The sequence below is a fragment of the Ahaetulla prasina genome, chromosome 4 (assembly GCF_028640845.1).
Source record: "Ahaetulla prasina isolate Xishuangbanna chromosome 4, ASM2864084v1, whole genome shotgun sequence".
Taxonomy (NCBI): domain Eukaryota; kingdom Metazoa; phylum Chordata; class Lepidosauria; order Squamata; family Colubridae; genus Ahaetulla; species Ahaetulla prasina.
The window spans coordinates 105,383,562-105,402,896 of NC_080542.1; the positions used below are offsets into that span (position 1 = coordinate 105,383,562).

Genomic DNA, 19,335 nt, shown 5'->3' on the forward strand with positions numbered 1-19,335 from the left:
CCGCCCTGAGTCCTTCGGGAGATAGGGCGGTATATAAATATGATCAATAAATAAATAAATAAATAAATAAATAAATAATCTTGCCAAAATAATCTCCACAGTGCATACTGCATGTGATCCAAAAACCATAAGTCAGTGGTATAGATGTTGGAATCTGCTCATTTCACAAACTGGTTATCGACACCCTTAGAAAAATCTCCACCCAAACATATTTGTCAAGTCTTGTACTATTTAACTATTTTTTATGTTTATGGGATACAGTTAAGAAAAGGACTATAATTTTCTATTGCTGCAACAGAATTTGAAACAATAGTACATGATGTTATCATGTTGGTGCTATGGTCTGATGGATTTACCATCTTATTCTTTTTTCTTTTCTAGTCTGGCTCTATTTTTATTGTTTGCTTTGTTTTGTTTGTTGTATTATGAGCTATCCAGAAGTCACACTAGAGTCAGGTAGTAAAATAAAGTTTAAAAAATTGTAACATCATGTCACCTTTGGTTAAGGCCAGAAGAAACAGCCAGATCTTTAAAGCTCTCTAAAATACCATTGGGGTATTATGTAATGGATAGCAATTGCTTGGACCATTGATAGGACAAACAGTAAATAAAAACAACACATTTTAGGAACAAATATTTAATAAAATTAACTGACCACAAAAGCCTCACTGAGGTATTTGCTTCACTTTCAGAATTTTGATACATAACAAAATTATTCAATATACAAGATCTTTTAATAGATGCCCAGTACACAAAAACAAGAAAACTTTTGCTCATAATGTCCATAAACTATGAACATTACAATGCATGAACATTCACAATGAAACAGATCTATCACAGTCTTCCTAAACAAATAACATGTAGAAATGTAAACCTATGGAAAACTTGCATTAGTTTATATTGATTTTATGAAACTGTTCCTGTTTCATAAAGTAAATAAAGGAATCTTATTCGTTAATGAGCTGGATTAAGTTCCTTTTTGCATTTTCATTGCTTGAAAATTACATCTATTAATATTTTTTTAAATTTTTGGACAATCTATTAATTGGAAAAAAAATGCACCTCAGTTTAAGAATTTGTTTTTAAATCCAACTTAAATTAAATCCAACTTAAAAATTGTTAGAAAATTAAATTTGTATCCCTCTTTGCAAGCATACAGAGTTGTTTAAAGTACTACGTTCAGATTTTCATAATACAAAGCCAAACTAAGAAGATACACAAAGTTATACCTGGTTCAATATAAACATTTCAATCTAGAAGAAATCAGTCTCTCTCTCTTTCTCTTCCTCTTAACCGCAAAAATATGCTAAGAAAAATTAGGCAAAGCAATGTATATTTATACCCCAAAAAGTTTTATACGTAAGTGCTATCATTCAACATTCTCATATGCAAGTTTATAAATGAGTACTTTTAAAGTACATATATAGTTTTGAAACCTTACTGCAATCTTAGTGACATGTAAGAAATGATTATGAATTTTTATAAGTAGCTTGAAGAAAGGAAATCAGATCAAAACTATGCAGATTTTAAGTAGCATAGATTTCAATTCATAAACAAAAGACAAAAATTAAATGGATTGCAGTTCAGGACAAAACTTTAAAAACAGAATTTTAAAAAAAATATATGAAATTTTCCACTGTGGCATCCCTACCTACATTCATTCGCAAATAAAAGAAAGTTACCATATTATCTTGTTTATACCTGTAATATTTCAGAAAGTAGATGCACTTACCAAAATCATCAGCTCGAAGATGCATGTTTGAAAGAATATAATGGAACAGCACGCCAGATAATAAATCTTTGTGCAGATAGAATTAAGAATGTTCAGGAAATTATTTGCCTCTTCCTTAACACCACTTTGGTTATGTGATACAAGCATTTAAAGAGATAGAATGCTCATGTACAATAACAATACTTTGTTATTGCAATAAGAGAAGATTAATAGTATTGGAATTAACTTAAACTATTTCAATTATTGGAAACAAAATTACAGAACTTGAATTCTGTGATGAAACGGCATCCTGATCACTAGTTTGAGCAACATATAGCTTTAATACTTTGTTTTGGGAGTTGTCTACTTGAAGAAGGTCAGTGCTTTTAATGAAAAATGAAGATTAATGAAGAGTTATTCTTAAAATAATTTGCAATGCATATTAGACAGTTGTTTTTTGAAAATATTATATAGGCATATTCAGAAATTTTCATTTCTCTTCACTCCTCATTTGGAGAAATTGAAATAGTTCCAATGCATAGAAGGGACACTAAAGAACAGTACTTAAATGAGAAAACTCAAATTATAAAAAAAGTTAAACTAATAATGAAAATTACATTCCAATTTTTCCCCATATTATGGACTGGCAAAACACAACTAAAAAGTAGAATAAAACAAATAGCAATTTCTTTCAGGAACATTTTTGATAATCCTAAAGTTTTTAAGTTTCTAATGTCTCCTCGTTTGCTCCACAAGTATCAACTACACAAATTAAACAGCTGGTCACTGGAAAAGCACGAACTTTAGAGTTTGGTGTCCATTTGTCAATTTCAGTGTTATATTCAAGGATGTGCCCCAAGCGACCCACACCCTGAAATCCAGCAAGAACATAAATTGTGGAACCCACGGCTGCACATTTTACGGTTACACCTTTCCATGACATTGGGGAAACCATCTTCCATTCATTCAGTTTAATATCATAGTATTCCACACTGTCTAAGCCACCTTTATAAGGAAGAAAGAAAATAATTATTAAGCCAATATAACTGTCATTATTGTTTTAGGATTAAAACTTTTCCCCAAATTAAAAATATTTTACCAATATAATAAATTATACATTAATTGAGTGGTTTAAAGAAACATTTAGTTTACTACAGAAATAGGTACAGATATATAGGTCCTAGAGATGAAATGTAACTTTCAAACTATATAAAATGGATGGAATAATTGTGAAATAATAATTTAATATCCTGAATATATCTTCAGAGTTTAACAGAACTTACTTCTAAGACATGAGAGTATATAACCTTAAAATCTTAAATGTTAACTATTGTAAAGGAACCTCATTTAAAAATTCTATTGAACATTAAGAAAAAGGAAAATTGATAAATTTATGCCTGAATTATGCTTCATCATGAATACAAAACTTCCATAAGTAGTGAGAATGTAATAAAATGGAATCATAAAGCCACAAAATTATTGGAATTGTACGATCTACCTAAATTGTACTAACTTAGATTGTTAACTAAGTTCCACAAATATAATCATTCTTATTTCCAGATAAATACACATGGAACTGCAACATAAAAAACTATTTACAGGATATATTGGGGAATATAAAGCTACGTTTAGAAAATGGGTATCACAAGATCTGCAAATTAATGAGCACGTATTATGTTTATATGAAAGGTTAAGTATATTAAAATTCAAACTATATTTTGTTAATTTGTTAGGAATATTATCAGAATATTTATAAGGAAATATTTTAATCACTAACTAGCATCTGTGTTTTATTTATGACATTTAACTTATCATTAATATGAAAAAACTCCTGGATAAAGGACATTTGATAGTTCCTGTTTATGGAGAATCAGGATGGGATAGTTTTAGCAAATTACTTTCTGTTGCATTTAAGCCTTCAGGTGCTGAACAATATTTTACCATTTATACAATCTGCTTGAAATACTGTGACAGCCCTTTAAAGTCCATACTACAAGCATCAAGACAGTTGATGTCTTTATCTTTCAGAAAGCAGAATTTAAGATTCTATTTATTTTAATACTGCAAAAGTCCATATAGCCTCATGGCAGTTAGGTAAAATAAATTATTAATACATACCTAAGCTATTTTGCCCCCCTACAGCAAATATTTTATCTTTCACCACCACCAAACCATGGTTCTTTCGGGCTTCAAGCATTGGGCATAGCTCAGTCCACCTGAAAATATTTAAAATACATAATTTCAAACCATATTTTCCTTTAAATTAAATGTGATCAAGACTTAATGAGCAATGTTATAATTAAATATTAGTTCTCTTTATCTCAACAAAGCCCAGCAGATGAGTTGCAGCTCCACTTAAAATGGAGTGTGGTTCTTGGGTAGCTCTTTTGTATTTTCCTCCCCAAATAAGAATAAAGTAGTTTCCATGTTTTGAAGGGTGAGTGTACAACTTGGAAATCAAACTTTTCTACCATTTCACAATGTGAAGAAGCCCATTCCTGATACAAGCTTTTGACAGGGAATAAAGTCAGTACTTACGTTTCCTTTGCTGGATCATACACTTCACAGGAACTCAACACTCTTCCAGAAACATTGTTCCCTAAACTTCCTCCGCATACATAAATCAGGCCATTTGCTTCTACCATCCCATGACTGCATCGCTGAGTCAGCATACTGGGCTTTGTATGCCAACTTTCTGTTCTTGTATCATAGCATTCAAATAAATATAAAGCAGAATTTCCTTTAAACAACAACAAAAAAAGTCACTTAGACAATGAGACCATCTGCTTATTAAGATAATATTCTTAGTAGGCAAATAACATACATACATCCATGCTAGCAGGGAGGAAATTTGAGATATGCATGCTCTCCCTTCAGTGACTCAAGGGGCATAGAAAATGGCTTTCCAACGGAAAGGCCAGTAGAAAAATGGCTGCAGTTTCATGCTAAAGCAGAAGCCCAGGAAAGAAGTAAAACAGATTATTTGACAGCCTCCAACATAATGCTGCTGGGTCATGGCTAATATTGTGTTATACTGGGTATGTGTCTTGTGACAGATACAGGGTTATTTATTACCATGAATAATGAGAAAAAAATTAAATCCAAAGGAAAATATTTTTGTTTTTGTATTTTGATAGGTAAAAGAGATCTATACAAGTTTTCCTTGTATCTATACAAGGAAAATTTTCTAAAAATATAATCAGGAAAATCATCAAAAAGCTTTGCAAAAAAAGAGCTGCATTTCACATGTTTATCAACACATCAATAAAACCAATAAGTCTAATTCAAAACCAGAGTCCCAGTGTGTTAAGTGAAAATTATGCTCATATAAATATCTATGTACGTACTGCATGTATAGAAAATAATCCAAGTTGCAAAACCTTACAGTTTAATTAATGCATGTAGAATTACTGTGCTATCACGTGGGTTCAAAATTGGAATAATAGTGTTTACTGTAATCTATTTCTTTTAAAAAATATTTTATAATAATGCAGTACCAAATGTAGCTTTTCTTTTAACGTTCCCACAGCCATGTCCATAAATGTGTCTTACCTACTTCTGAACCACCAGATGTGTAAATTTTACCCTCTGCTGCACATGCTGCAAGGCTGTCACGAGGAGTTGGAGGACCCAGTTTGGAGTACCAGCTGTCTTTAACAACATTATAGCAATCCATTCGTTTTATAGGAAAAAGCTGTGAACCACCCAAAATATAAACTACATTATCCCAGAAAACACAAGCTGCATCCCTCCGCTTTTCAAAGGGACATCGGATGTCTGTCCAGCTGTAATCCTGTATAAAAATAAATCAAAGCCATATACAATATTTTCAACCATGTAATTCAAAAAATGTCTTCAGTTTTGGGATCATAAATATTTTATTTTTATTTCATTTTTTGTCAACGGTTTGAGGTTGACATGAATATTTCTGTTCATATTAGATATATGATGTATTAAGGTGAGAAACAACAACGGAGCCTGGAATTTTGCTTTAAGTCACTATGGTTGTTAAATGAGTGACTATGTGAACTGATCTGGTTTTATTACTGTTTTTACTACAGCTATGAAATGAAACATCATGTATGTTAAGTAAATCGTGTGAACTATGTCAGACTCATGACCCTAACAATAACATTATATTAAAAGGTGTTGAATTGCTGCAAAATAGTGCTGCACTCTTGAAACTGTAATCTCCCAGTATATCATTCTTCAGGAGTCCAATCTGCCCTTATCTATTGTAGAAAAAACTTTTTTTGTGTGGGTTTTTTTTGTGCAATATCAAACATGTAAACAAAAGATTATATTAACAGCTAACATCTACAATTTAAGTACATCCCTCAGCTTTTCTCTCCTTTGGTGCATAAACTAGGTTCTACTTGAAATAAAAATAATAAAATAACCCTAACATAAAGCCACAAAATTCAGGAATATAAGATGACACATTAAAGTAAAGATACACCTTTATTTAGTATATCTAATCCATGCAAACAATGGAAGATCAGAATTACCTTTGGATTGAAGTATCGACATGACTGCGGCTGTGATCCTCCAAACAAGGCGATACGGTACTCGTGCTTTTTCCTTCTTGGACGAGTCCCATCCACCAATTCTTCTCTGTCTTCTGGAGAAAGGAGATGGTATCTCATTCCACCTAAATAAAAAAAAAAGGGGAGAAGAATCTGATTTTGTGCAGTTCGAAGTTACATCTTTATTTCCAACATAAGAAGGCACACTAAGTATTATGCACACTTTTCGTACAAGAGGTCATCAAGTAAAAGAGCTCCTCAGTTTCGTCCTTCTGTGGAGCACTTATTTCTGCACACTTGCATGTTCACACACATAATTAAACATAAGTTTTAATTTATGCAGAACTCTCAGAAAGCAAGGCCATAACTGTTTTCTTTCTTCCTAGTCATTCTGCTGAAGCTGAAGTTTCACTATTATCCAATTACTACTATATAGAGAGCACCAAAGTACCAAACCACCTTGTCTTCAAAGGAAAGGAAAGAGAGGTACTGACTGCATGAGGGAATATTGCCAAACACATCGATCTAGCCCTTGTATTTGGACATTCTATGGAGAGAATTTCACAAGCAAAACACTCATGACAAAAAAAGGAACTATAAGGATTAAGGCAGCATTTTGGATTGCCTGATCCCATGTAATTCAAGAAGACAATCTCAAATTGTGCCTAAAAATAAACTGAAAGACAGTGAAAAACTTTAACACCGCTGAGATAGATTTACCATAGTGAATCAACAATCTTGCTTCTTTGACCTAAACCAGTGGCTCCTGAAATATTTAAAGGCATATCAATGTATAATTCATTGAATTCCTCTAACCTGTACAGAACAAAACTATAACTAGCTAAATCATTTCAAGAATGCACAATTGGCATTCTAAAATGTGTAATATGCTTTGACCAGGTAGCCCTGAACAAAACAGCAAGTTCCATTCAGTAGAATCTCAAAGGAACTATCAAAAACATTCACAGCAATAACTGTTACTTATTTTATGATTAGAATTTGTCAGTGTACTGCAAATCATCCTTGTCCAAAAGTAGGTGTGGGGCTGCTTAAAAAAGATTTTTGGAATCCAAAGAGAGTATGGCTTGTGAAATAACAGATTTCCCTGAAAGAAGGACTGAAGTTTGAGAACATTTCTCTTGCAAGGAAGGAGCTAGAATGTAAAAGACAATTGGTTTCTTACCCACCCACCCTTTAAAGGATATAATTGGTTCTTTTCAAGGGGTTATTTTCATAGGGTTATGTGGTGAAATAAGCAGCCCATAGAGGAAAACAGTATTAGAATGTTGAAAAGACATCTTGATGATAAACTTACTTATAACCATTTTGAGACACTCTGGGTTGTCCTGTATAAGTGGCTCTGCCTGAACTGTTTTACTAAGGAAATTCTTTGAAATTAAAGGAAACCTGACTTTAGCAAGAATATCAACCATGAAGGGCTGACGGTTTGGCTCATCATACTTTAACCAACGGACAGCAGCATCATAAACCTGGAAATTAGGAAAAAGATACTTAATTAGTCATATATACATAGCAGTCTATTTTAGAAATGGCAAAGAAAATATTTAAAATAAACTCTAAAGCTCCACTTCAAACTCCAAACTTAACTTTGAACATTTAGCAGAAGAAGGTACTATTACCTGAGCCATTTTTTCTTCTATCACTATTTGTCAATCTTAATTGACAAGTTCTTTTTTTCATTCAAAATTGGTAAAGAAACTTGGAAAACAAATGTTGATATTAGTAATAGCTATTCTACATTAACTGCTAACATTAAGAATATCATGTCCTTATGGAACTTTAGAACTGTGTATTAACTAGACCTGAAGTAAGAACTAGATGCGGAAAGTAAAGGCCAAAGTGGTCCCGGTGGTGGTAGAAGTACTTGCAGCTGTAACTCCTAAGCTGGAAGTGTGGCTCCAATAGATCCCAGGAATGACATCAGAGCTCTTTGTCCAAAAGAGTGCAGTGCTAGGAACAGCTAAGATACTGTGCAGGCTTCTGGTAGAAGATCTGAGATTATGGAAGACATGGGGTTTTTAAAAAGGTGTTTTTTTTAAAAAAAATTACCTGATCTTCGGCTCTTACAGTCAGAGTATCTTGATTGAGGAGATGTGTCACACGTTTAACATCTAACTGCTGAAATTCATCGGTCTTGTACACCTCTGTGAAGTGCTGATAAATATAATCATCTGCAGTGGCCTTCAGTTCTGGGCAGTCAAGGCACTCTGCTAATACACTTATACCTAATGCAAAATGGTAAAAAAGAAGTGCTAGCTTTGTGAGATATCATATAAAATACACATTATTTTTGTGCCTTTGAGTCATTGATGCTTCTTTGCAACTGCCTCAACGAGTCCCTGGACAAGCAGTTTTCTTGACAAGATTGCATGAGTGATTTTCTAATGTCCGATTCCTAGGCTGAGACAAAATGACTGTCCCAAAATAACCCAGCTGGCTTTCTACTTGAATTCAGTCTTCCAATTTCTAGTTTTTAACCACTACACTAAATGGATTCTCAAAAAAACAAATATAAGCAGTTATAAACCTCAGTTTATAATATGCACATTATTTTTAAATCTTAACAAAATTATATATTAATTATATAATTAAGTATTAATTATTTCCAAAATATAATACACAGTCAACAAAGTTCTTCATTCCAAACTTTGGAAATTTTGTAATATCTTTAATAGAAGGGAGATGCCTTACCAAGACAATTTGTAGCATCCACTTGCTCTTTTAAAAATTCTACACACATTTTTTTCACAGGTTCAATTTGATATTGATTTGCTGCATCCAGCAATGATTGGACATTGTTGCTGTTCACAGAAATTCTGGAAAAAAATATCAATGTTTACACAAGTAAACATTTTAATAAATATACATATGAACCCTGAAACATACATATATATTAAAATCTATAAATAGCATTTTAAAAAGTATCCTTGAGAAGATTTTCTAAACCTTAACAATTAAAAATATGTAGAGAAATACAACTATAAGATTTGCATATAAAATTAATGTGAATATTTCTTGTAACATTCAAAATAACATTCTGTATTAGATATATACTAATATTTTGTACTTGAATGCCCAATGTAATCAAATCAACAAAGTTTTCTAGATTTATATTTGTAGGTAGCAGCAATAGTGAATATTGTGATATACTTACCTTGCAGTATAAGCAAACTCCACCAGCTGTTCAATTATATCTGGCTCAGCGTCCTTTAATTCAACTTCAAATGACTTTGATTCAATCATATTTGCTGTAATTAGATAATATTATCAGAACTATTACTCTGATCTTTGAATGGGCAAACCTGTTTCTTGTGGGAGCTCTTCTAGGATGAAGTTCTGAAACACCCTTAGGTACTTCCAGTTGCTATTGTCACTCATAAACACTATTTAGCAGTAACCCTCATGTATCACATTTACAGCTACCAAGAAATATGGCTCAGTGGACTCAGTGGACTAATTAGCCAAGCCAGCCCCACAATTCCTGTCCTGATTAAGCTTGTTTTGGGGCAGAAAGGGAAGCTTATGAGAAAGGATGCCTCAATGTTTACTCTCCCTTTCTCAATTTAGAACATTTATGAGAACGCTGTGTATATAATAGCTTAGCAACAGCGGAAAGCTGAGGTAACTGAGTAAAGCAGTTCTTACCAGTAGGACAACTATGCACCCTCAAACTCCACACAGCATTGTTTTAAAGTGAAAGTTGTCATTCTTCCAAAAGCACAATTGAGTAAGTGGCAATGGCACAATGCTTATTTGCACTTGATTACCTATTTGCGGCTTATTTAGAAATAGCTGGTGATCCAGCCACATGTAGGATGGAATGTTAGACTATATCCTGAAGGACTATTTTTGGATTCTTCTCACAAAACATGTCATGGAGAAGACATTACTTTTTCCCACTATGTGTTGATAATTTCCTATGGGTAGTTTTAATCTATAGAAAAGGAAGTATGGTATGAAGGATTAATGTCATGGTTTAATTAGATATGTAGGAATTAAAATGTCCTTCCTTTTTTGCAAATCTAGGGATAATAAATTGATATTTTAAACAGACAATTAAAAGCTGAACTGGAAAAAAAAACCTTACTGGTAAACATTAAGTGAAAAAAGTGACTGGCTGAAGCAAGTACAACCCGATGAGCTGGGATCCTCCTTTCCTGGACTATCAATATAACGTCACATAGCGTTTTCTAAAGTAGAACCAAAAAAAGCACAGTTATGATCCAGAAATATAATATTTCTTATATTCAAAGAAACTGGTAGAAATGTTTATTTTCTTCACTAAACCTTATCTTGCTGCCTGGCGAATTCTGGAAGTTGAACTCCACAATATGAAAGTTGCTCAGACGGAACTATATTTACTTCCTGCAGGATAGTATCAGAGCACATTGTATTATCTTATTCCAATGTAACTTAACTATAAAGTTAACATAATTAACAGTAACATGTACCAAATGTAATAGACTGGGTTATAAAACCACACCTTAACAATTCTTCTAGAATATCAGAATTGCATTTTTTATGTAAACGAATCAGATAAATTACAGTAATGTAAGAAGAGATTGAGCGATAAACCAAGATGCTCCTAGCTCAAATCCCACTAATGAACCGGCAGCACCAGGCACCCCGCTCTCGTTTGCCATACGGAAGAACACTAACTGAGACTTGGCAAAATAACAAAAGAATGCCAAGTCAACCCCTTCAAAACGGGGCCCTTTTCCTAGGAACGTTCTACACTAGGAAGGCAGTGCGCTAGAATCTTGAAACTGCCAAAGCTTCGGTCCCTCGGTTTCGAGCAGGGGTTCCGACCCATAATCCCCATCCCAGCGCCGGGTTTTTGCTGGACCCCGCAAGGCGACAGGCTCCTCCAAGGGTTCTTTACGGGAGGCCCAGAGTTCACCCACCTCACCTCCGCTCTCCCTTCCTCCACCACTTACTTGCTTCCTCATGTTATTCATAACCGCCATGAAACTGGCCAACAATTTGGCTTCCTCTCGGGCAGCCAGCTTCTTCTCCGTTTTCTTCTTGATGTTTTTATCTGGCACGGATGCCGCCATGGTCTCCTCCCTCTTCTTTCCCACCTTCTGCCTGTTCTTCTTGCCTTCAAGGTAACGAGGACTTCCTCACACCGACGCGGGTTCACACAAGACGAAAATGCAGGAACCGGCGCGAAGCAATGATAGCTTCCTCGACCTAAGAGGCAAGCGGCCGAACTGAGGCACTACCGCACTGACAATCAGCGGACAGCGCAATCACGTAAAGCCGCACCCCCAGCTGCTTTCCACCTTCTTTTTTATGAACGCTCTGCCCAATCAGGAGGCAGATCGCGAATGTCTCTGCTATCCCTTACAGCCAATCTCGCCGCAAATAAGGATTTGGAGGGGTCGGAAAGAGGAGGGATGTAAACAAAGAATGAGCCAGTGCATGTCGTCATCACGTCCTACTAATTTTTTGAGATTTTTTTTGCACACAAAAAAAAAGTGGATGTGTGTAAGGAAACTCAGTAAGGGTGAGTTTAGTGAATCGTGGTTAAATATTTCTTTCGTTTTTGGTAAAGACGCGCGCAATCCGATTTGCTTATATATATATAGACAGATTTTAGACAGCTCGCTATTATATATTTACCTCGATCTGCGTTTAAGAGTTTCAGATAGCTTTTGTCTCCAGATTCTTTGGAGACATCAAAGGAAAACTGAAGAAAAGGAAAAATAAAATAGGATCTTAAGAAGAAAAGCAAATATTTTAAATACACGTGCTCAGGATTTTTGTCTAGCATATATTAGATAAAGTGTTAATACAATTAATTAATTCAATTGTATTGTAAATGTTGTACCTTGATGAACGTATCTTTTCTTTTATGTACACTGAGAGCATATGCACCAAGACAAATTCCTTGTGTGTCCAATCACACTTGGCCAATAAAAATTCTATTCTGTTCTATTGTATTCTATTAAGAAATGATAAACACATTTCAGTAAATTTACATTTATTTACAGTTTTTCCAGAGCTTGTTTTAATTATCAGTTGCAGCATTTCCCACTCTTTTAACATCACTGGATCAATTAACAAGATGCTTTAATTTTCCAGTGTTTTACACTGAGAGATCTGGCAGGTAAAATTCAGAAACTAAATCTCTTTTGTATCTTCAATTGATTTGTATACTTGAGAAAAAGTCAACAAGAAACAGAATACAAGAAACAATCACAATACCTCTATTTCAGTATTATCCTTGTTTACAAAGCTGCCTTGTTGGTTTAGAAAGCAATCATCATATAAACTGCTTCCTAGTCTCCTGGGCACGTAACATTGGCTTGTTTGAGTTTTTGGGTTTTTTTTGGTAAAACTATAACCATTAGGCAGTTTTCACCAGATATTAGAATTTCTATGATTTTCAATGTTATAACACTTCCAACACATCAATAAAGAGAAAGGGAAAGAGAAAATCCTACAGCATCTCCGGATCCCTTCATAATTGGATAATCACATTCTTGTCAAACAGACAAGTAGTCAAAATAGGGAGCGCCCTATCAAATCTTGCACCTGTTAATAACGGTGTCCCCCAAGTCAGCGTTCTAGGACCAATACTCTTCATACTATACATAGATGACCTTTGTCAGACTACTATTCTCTTCGCCGATGATGTTAAACTAATTAACACTTCGCCGATGATGTTAAACTAATTAACACTACCAACAATGGTGCTACCCTTCAAAAGAACTTGACTTTGTGTTGGAATGGTCAAAAAATTGGCAACTCCAAATCTCAACCAACCAACAAATGCTCTGTCTTATGCATTGGCAAAAAGAATCAGAATACAAAATATAAGATAAGTGGACATGATCTTGTAGATGACCCTCACTCTGTCAAGGACCTTGGAGTATCAAATGATCTAAGTGCCAAAGCCCACTGTAACAACCTTGCCAAAACAGCATTAAGCGTTGTAAACCTAATCTTGGGTATCTTCTTCTCCAGTAATTACACTACTAAGCATTCAAAACATTTGCTAGACCAGTTCTTGAATACAGCTCATCTGTCTGGAACCCATACTGCATATCGGACATTAATACAATTGAGCGCGTCCAGCAATATTTCACAAGAAGAGTCCTCCAGTCCTCTGCTCGTAACAAAACACCTTATGCCACCAGACTTGAAATTCTAGGTTTAGAAAATTTAGAACTACGCTGCCTTCGGTATGACTTGAGTGTAGCTCATAAAATCATCTGCTACAATGTCCTACTTGCCGATGACTACTTCAGCTTCAACCACACAATACACAAGCACACAATAGATACAAACTTAAGGTGAACTGCTTCCAACTCAATTGCAGAAAATATGACTTCAGTAACAGAGTTGTTAATGCCTGGAGTGCACTACCAGACTCTGTGGTCTCATCCCCAAATCCCCAAAACTTTAACCTAAGACTGTCTACTGTTGACCTCACCCCATTCCTAAGAGGTTTGTAAGGGGCATGCATAAGAGCACTAGCATGCCTACCGTCTCTGTCCTAATGTTCCCTTTAATTGTATTCACTGTATGTATTCAATTCATGCTTATTCTTATATATATTATCTAATATGTACTCAACAAAATTATTATTATTATTATTATTATTATTGTTGTTGTTGTTGTTGTTGTTGTTGCTGTTGTTGTTGTTGTTGTTGGCAAAATTTAAAACATTTAGACCTAAAAACCCCTAAAATTTATATTAAATATAAATTAAAATTCAATCCCTATTAAAATATTAAAATTTAAAATTTAAGCCAATCCCGCGCGAATAAACAAATACGTCTTCAGCTTGCGGCGAAAGGTCCGGAGGTCAGGCAATTGACGCAAGCTAGGGGGAAGTTCGTTCCAGAGGGTAGGAGCCCCCACAGAGAAGGACCTTCCCCTGGGCGACATTGCTTGGTGGATGGCACCCTGAGAAGACCCTCTCTGTATGAGCGTACGAGTCGGTGGGAGGCATGGGGTAACAGTAGGCGGTCCGTAAGTACCCTGGCCCTAAGCCATGGAGCGCTTTAAAGGTAGTAACCAAAACCTTAAAGTGCACCCGAAAGACCACAGGCAGCCAGTGCAGCCTGCGCAGGAGTGGTGTTACATGGGAGCCGCGTGCGGCTTCCTCTATCACCCGTGCAGCTGCATTCTGAACTAACTGGCGCCTCCGGGTGCGCTTCAAGGGGAGCCCCATGTAGAGAGCATTGCAATAATCCAAGCGAGAGGTAACAAGAGCATGAGTGACCGTGCATAAGGCATCCCGGTCAAGGAAGGGGCGCAACTGGCGGACCAGGCGGACCTGGTAAAAAGCTCTCCTGGAGACGGCCGTCAAATGATCTTCAAACGACAGTCGTCCATCCAGGAGAACACCCAAGTTGTGCACCCTTTCCATTGGGGCCAGTGACGCCCTCAACTGTACTGGGGTGCCGGCATCCACAGCCACTCCGTCTTGGAGGGATTGAGCTTGAGCCTGTTTCTTCCCATCCAGACCCGTAGGGCTTCCAGGCACTGGGACAGTACTTCAACAGCTTCGTTGGGGTGGCCCGGAGTGGAAAAGTACAGCTGCTTATCGTCAGCGTACAGTTGGTACCTCACCCCAAAGCCACTGATGATCTCGCCCAGCGGCTTCATATAGATGTTGAATAGGAGAGGCGAGAGAATTGACCCCTGCAGCACCCCACAAGTAGACGCCTCGCGGTCGATCTCTGCCCCCCTGTCAACACCATCCGCGACCGGTCAGAGAGATAGGAGGAGAACCACCGATAAACGGTGCCTCCTATTCCCAAACTCCCCAACCGGTGCAGCAAGATACCATGGTCAATGGTATCAAAAGCTGCTGAGAGATCTAATAGGACCAGGACAGAGGAACAACCCCTGTCTCTGGCCCTCCAGAGATCATCCACCAACGCAACCAAAGCTGTCTCCGTACTATATCCGGGCCGGAAGCCGGACTGGAACGAGTCTAGATAGACAGCTTCATCCAGGTATTGGGGTAGCTGACATGCCACTACACTCTACAACCTTCGCAACAAAGCGAAGGTTGGAGACCGGACGATAATTTCCCAAAATAGCTGGGTCCAGGGAAGGCTTCTTGAGGAGGGGTCTCACCACCGCCTCTTTCAAGGCGGCAGGGAAAACCCCTTCCAACAAGGAGGCATTAATGATCCCCCGGAGCCAGCCTCGTGTCACCTCCTGTGTGGCCAGTACCAACCAGGAGGGGCACGGGTCCAGTAAACATGTGGTGGCATGCAACCTCCCCAACAACCTGTCCACGTCCTCGAGAGCCACAGAGTCAAACTCATCCCAAACAATCTCGACAAGACGAGTCTCTGCCCTCTCACCTGGATCATCCCAATTTTGGTCCAAACCATCCTGGAGCTGAACGATTTTATCGTATAGATAACCACTAAACTCCTTGGCGCGTCCCTGTAAGGGTCATCCCACACCTCCTGATGAAGGAGAGAGCGGGTCACCTGAAACAGGGCGGCCGGGCGGTTATCTGCCGACGCAATGAGGGAGGAAACGTAAGAATGCTTCGCCTCCCTCAATGCCACTAGGTAGGTCTTAGAGTAAGACCTAACTAGTGTCCGGTCAGCTTCGGAACGGCTGGACCTCCAGGTACTCTCTAGGCATCTTCTCTGGCATTTCATCTCCCTCAGCCCCTCGGAAAACCAAGGGGCCAGTTGAGATCTACGCTGGGTCAGAGGCCGCAAAGGCACGATACGGTCTAAAGCCCCAGCTGCGGCCTGTTCCCAGGCCACAACTAGTTCTTCAGCCGTGCCGTGGGCCAGATCCTCAGGGAAAAGCCCAAGCTCCGTCAGGAACCTCTCAGGGTCCATCAGGCACCTGGGACGGAACCAGCGTATTGGTTCCATCTCCCTGTGGTGGTGGGTAGCGGTCCGAAAGTCTAAGCGAAGGAGGAAATGATCTGACCATGACACAGGCTCTGTTACTAAATCTCCTAACTTGTTGTGACCCAGGTTCCTGGACCCGGACTCCTGGACTTGGATGATTCAGAAAGTGAGGGAGAAGACCTGGCCAGCCCTGCTTCTCTTGAGCCCTTTCCCTCCCTGGCACCCACTCAAAGGGAGGAGGAGGGGCCGGCAAAGCCTGATTCCCTGGAGCCTTCTTCTGATTTGGCAACGCCCCAAGAACAGTTTTGGAGTGATGCAAGACTGCGCAGGCGTGACCGGCGTGCGCAGCAGCGGAAGAGTTGGGACAAAGCCAAGTCATAATTGTCATGCAGTGACATCTGCAGAGACTATAAATAGGAGGCGGGACTTCCTGGTTTTTTGTCTTGGACAAAGTAATGAATTTGCGCGGGCAAACTGTATCAACGGAGGGAAGAATATATTCGTGAGTAATTCTGGCCTTATCTGTAATTTTCTTGTTATCTTAGCCTACAACCTGGTGCGGATGCGAGAAGGAGACGAATGGAAGACGGCATTCGGCACCGATACGGACACTACGAATACACTGTCATGCCATTTGGGTTGACCAACGTTCCCGCCGTTTTCCAGCACTTCATGAACGACGTGTTCCGAGACATGTTGGATCGGTTCGTGGTTATCTACCTGATCGACATCCTGATTTACTCCCGGTCCAGGGAAAGCCACCTTCGACACGTCGGTCTGGTTTTGCAACGCTTGCGGGAGCAACAATTCAATGCGAAGCTGGAGAAATGCGTCTTCTTCCGGACTTCCATAGAATTCCTTGGGCATATCATCTCGCCCGAGGGCATAGCCATGGACCCACGTAAAGTAGAAGCTTTGTGTAGCTGGGAAGCCCCTCGTCGGGTGAAGGATGTTCAGCGCCTGCTGGGCTTCGCCAACTACTACCGACCTTCATCCCGGGCTTCGCCACACTGACGGCTCCACTTACCCAGCTCCTCAGGAAGAAAGTTGCGTTCCGGTGGGGTCCCCTGCAGCAAGAAGCATTCACAGCCCTCAAGAAAGCCTTCGTCACGGAACCCGTCCTGAGGCATCCCGACCCGCTCCAGCCTTTTGTGGTGGAAACGGACACGTCCAATGTGGCTCTGGGAGCGGTGCTGCTACAGGCTCCGACGAATGGCGGCACACTTTTTCCCTGCGCTTACTACTCCCGGAAACTCAATCCTTCTGAGCGCAACTACACTATGTGGGAAAAAGAGTTGCTGGCTATCAAGGCTGCATTCAAGGCTTGGTGACACCATCTGGAGGCGGCCCGACATCAGGTGGAAGTCCGAACGGACCATCGGAATCTCGAGCACCTCACCACAGCTCGGAAGTTGAACCAGCGGCAGATCCGGTGGTCGTTGTTTTTTGCCCGGTTCAACTTCCGCGTGACCTACATTCCCAGCGGTCACAACCGGAGGGCGGATGCCCTGTCCCGCAAGCCAGAGTACCTCTGCGCCAAGGACCCCCTTCTTCCACGGACAGTGCTGCCGGCAGAAGCCTTGGCCGCAGCACGGGAGCCAGTGGACTTGCGGGCCCAGGTGCGAGAGGCGCAGTGCCAGGATGCCTGGTCGCAGCAAAGGAGAGCGGAGGTGGGCCCCGCGTCTCTTTGGACCTTGGAGGAGGACTTACTCAAGTTTCGGGGGCGATTATATGTGCCCACAGGACCACTCCGAGCCCTCGTCATGACCCAGTGCCACGACAACCCTGCAGCAGGACATTTTGGGTTCTTCAAGACCCTCCACCTGGTGACACGGACCTTTTGGTGGCCCCGAGTGCGGCATGATATACATGCCTACGTGACATCCTGCGTACCGTGCCGGCAAGCCAAGGCCGCCACGGGGGCCCCTCCCGAGCTTCTCCAGCCCTTGCCGACACCCGACAGACCCTGGGGGGCGATCTTTTGCTTTTAACAACTCTCAGCACACCTCTACTCAGATGACCCCGTTCTTTGCCAATGTGGGGTACCATCCGCGGCTCTTCCCTCTGGCACCATCGGACTCTCCTGTTCCCGAAACGCAGACCTTCCTGACGGAATTGCATGCGGTCCAACAGTTGGTACGCCAGCAGCTGAATCGGGCAAAGGAGGACTACAAATGGTCCGCCGACCGCTCCTGACGGGCAACGCCCCCGCTGGCAGTTGGAGACCGGGTGTGGCTCTCCACCAAACACCTCCCGTCCGACCGCCCGGTAAAGAAGTTGGACCACCGATTCATCGGCCCGTTCCCTGTCGAGGCAGTCATCAACCCGGTAGCCTACCGACTGATCCTGCCACGATCCATGATGATCCACCCCGTTTTTCACCGGTCCCTTCTGGTTCCTGAGGCCACACCGAGTCCCCTTCAATGCCCAACAGCACCCGTCACTGTCGCCGAGGACGGATCGGAGGAATACGAAGTCCACAGCGTACGAGACTCCCGCTGGCTGAAGGGTCGTTTCCAATATTTGATAGCGTGGAAGGGATACGGGACTGATTTCTCCTGGGTAGATGCCTCTGACGTTCATGCCCCTGACCTGGTGCAGGCCTTCCATGAGCAAAACCCAGCCCGACCGCATCCCGATCGTCAGCCCCGGGGGAAGGGCCCTGCGGTGAGGGATAGTGTTGTGACCCAGGTTCCTGGACCCAGACTCCTGGACTCGGATGATTCAGAAAGTGAGGGAGAAGACCTGGCCAGCCCTGCTTCTCTTGAGCCCTTTCCCTCCCTGGCACCCACTCAAAGGGAGGAGGAGGGGCCGGCAAAGCCTGATTCCCTGGAGCCTTCTTCTGATTTGGCAACGCCCCAAGAACAGTTTTGGAGTGATGCAAGACTGCGCAGGCGTGACCGGCGTGCGCAGCAGCGGAAGAGTTGGGACAAAGCCAAGTCATAATTGTCATGCAGTGACATCTGCAGAGACTATAAATAGGAGGCGGGACTTCCTGGTTTTTTGTCTTGGACAAAGTAATGAATTTGCGCGGGCAAACTGTATCAACGGAGGGAAGAATATATTCGTGAGTAATTCTGGCCTTATCTGTAATTTCCTTGTTATCTCCAGAAACTTGGCAGGCCCGTGGGTAGACGTAGCCAGGACATTTATATATATGTAAATAAATCAGAAAAGGAGGCCTCTGACTGACTCTTTGCTGGGAGTATTGGGGGAAGGGAAACAGAACATA

The 19,335-nt window shown here is 40.2% G+C and overlaps 1 protein-coding gene across 3 annotated transcripts; it reads right to left on the reverse strand.

Moving 5' to 3' along the window:
- Nucleotides 1–621: 621 nt before the first annotated feature.
- KLHL7 (kelch like family member 7) lies at nt 622–11,509 on the reverse strand. Of its 3 annotated transcripts, XM_058182437.1 has the most exons (12): nt 11,196–11,509; nt 10,546–10,623; nt 10,346–10,448; nt 9,413–9,506; nt 8,950–9,074; nt 8,308–8,483; nt 7,553–7,727; nt 6,220–6,362; nt 5,264–5,504; nt 4,250–4,451; nt 3,830–3,927; nt 622–2,716 (listed from the first exon to the last, which is right to left on the reverse strand). In XM_058182437.1, exons 1-12 carry the CDS (start codon nt 11,313–11,315, stop codon nt 2,433–2,435), a joined length of 1,839 nt encoding a protein of 612 aa, XP_058038420.1. In that variant the 5' UTR covers nt 11,316–11,509; the 3' UTR covers nt 622–2,432. The 3 variants fall into 3 exon arrangements, with proteins under 3 accessions (XP_058038420.1, XP_058038421.1, XP_058038422.1); XM_058182438.1 differs by lacking the exon at nt 10,546–10,623; XM_058182439.1 differs by lacking the exons at nt 10,346–10,448; nt 10,546–10,623 and having other exon boundaries at nt 11,196–11,334.
- Between the last annotated feature and the right edge of the window lie 7,826 nt (nt 11,510–19,335).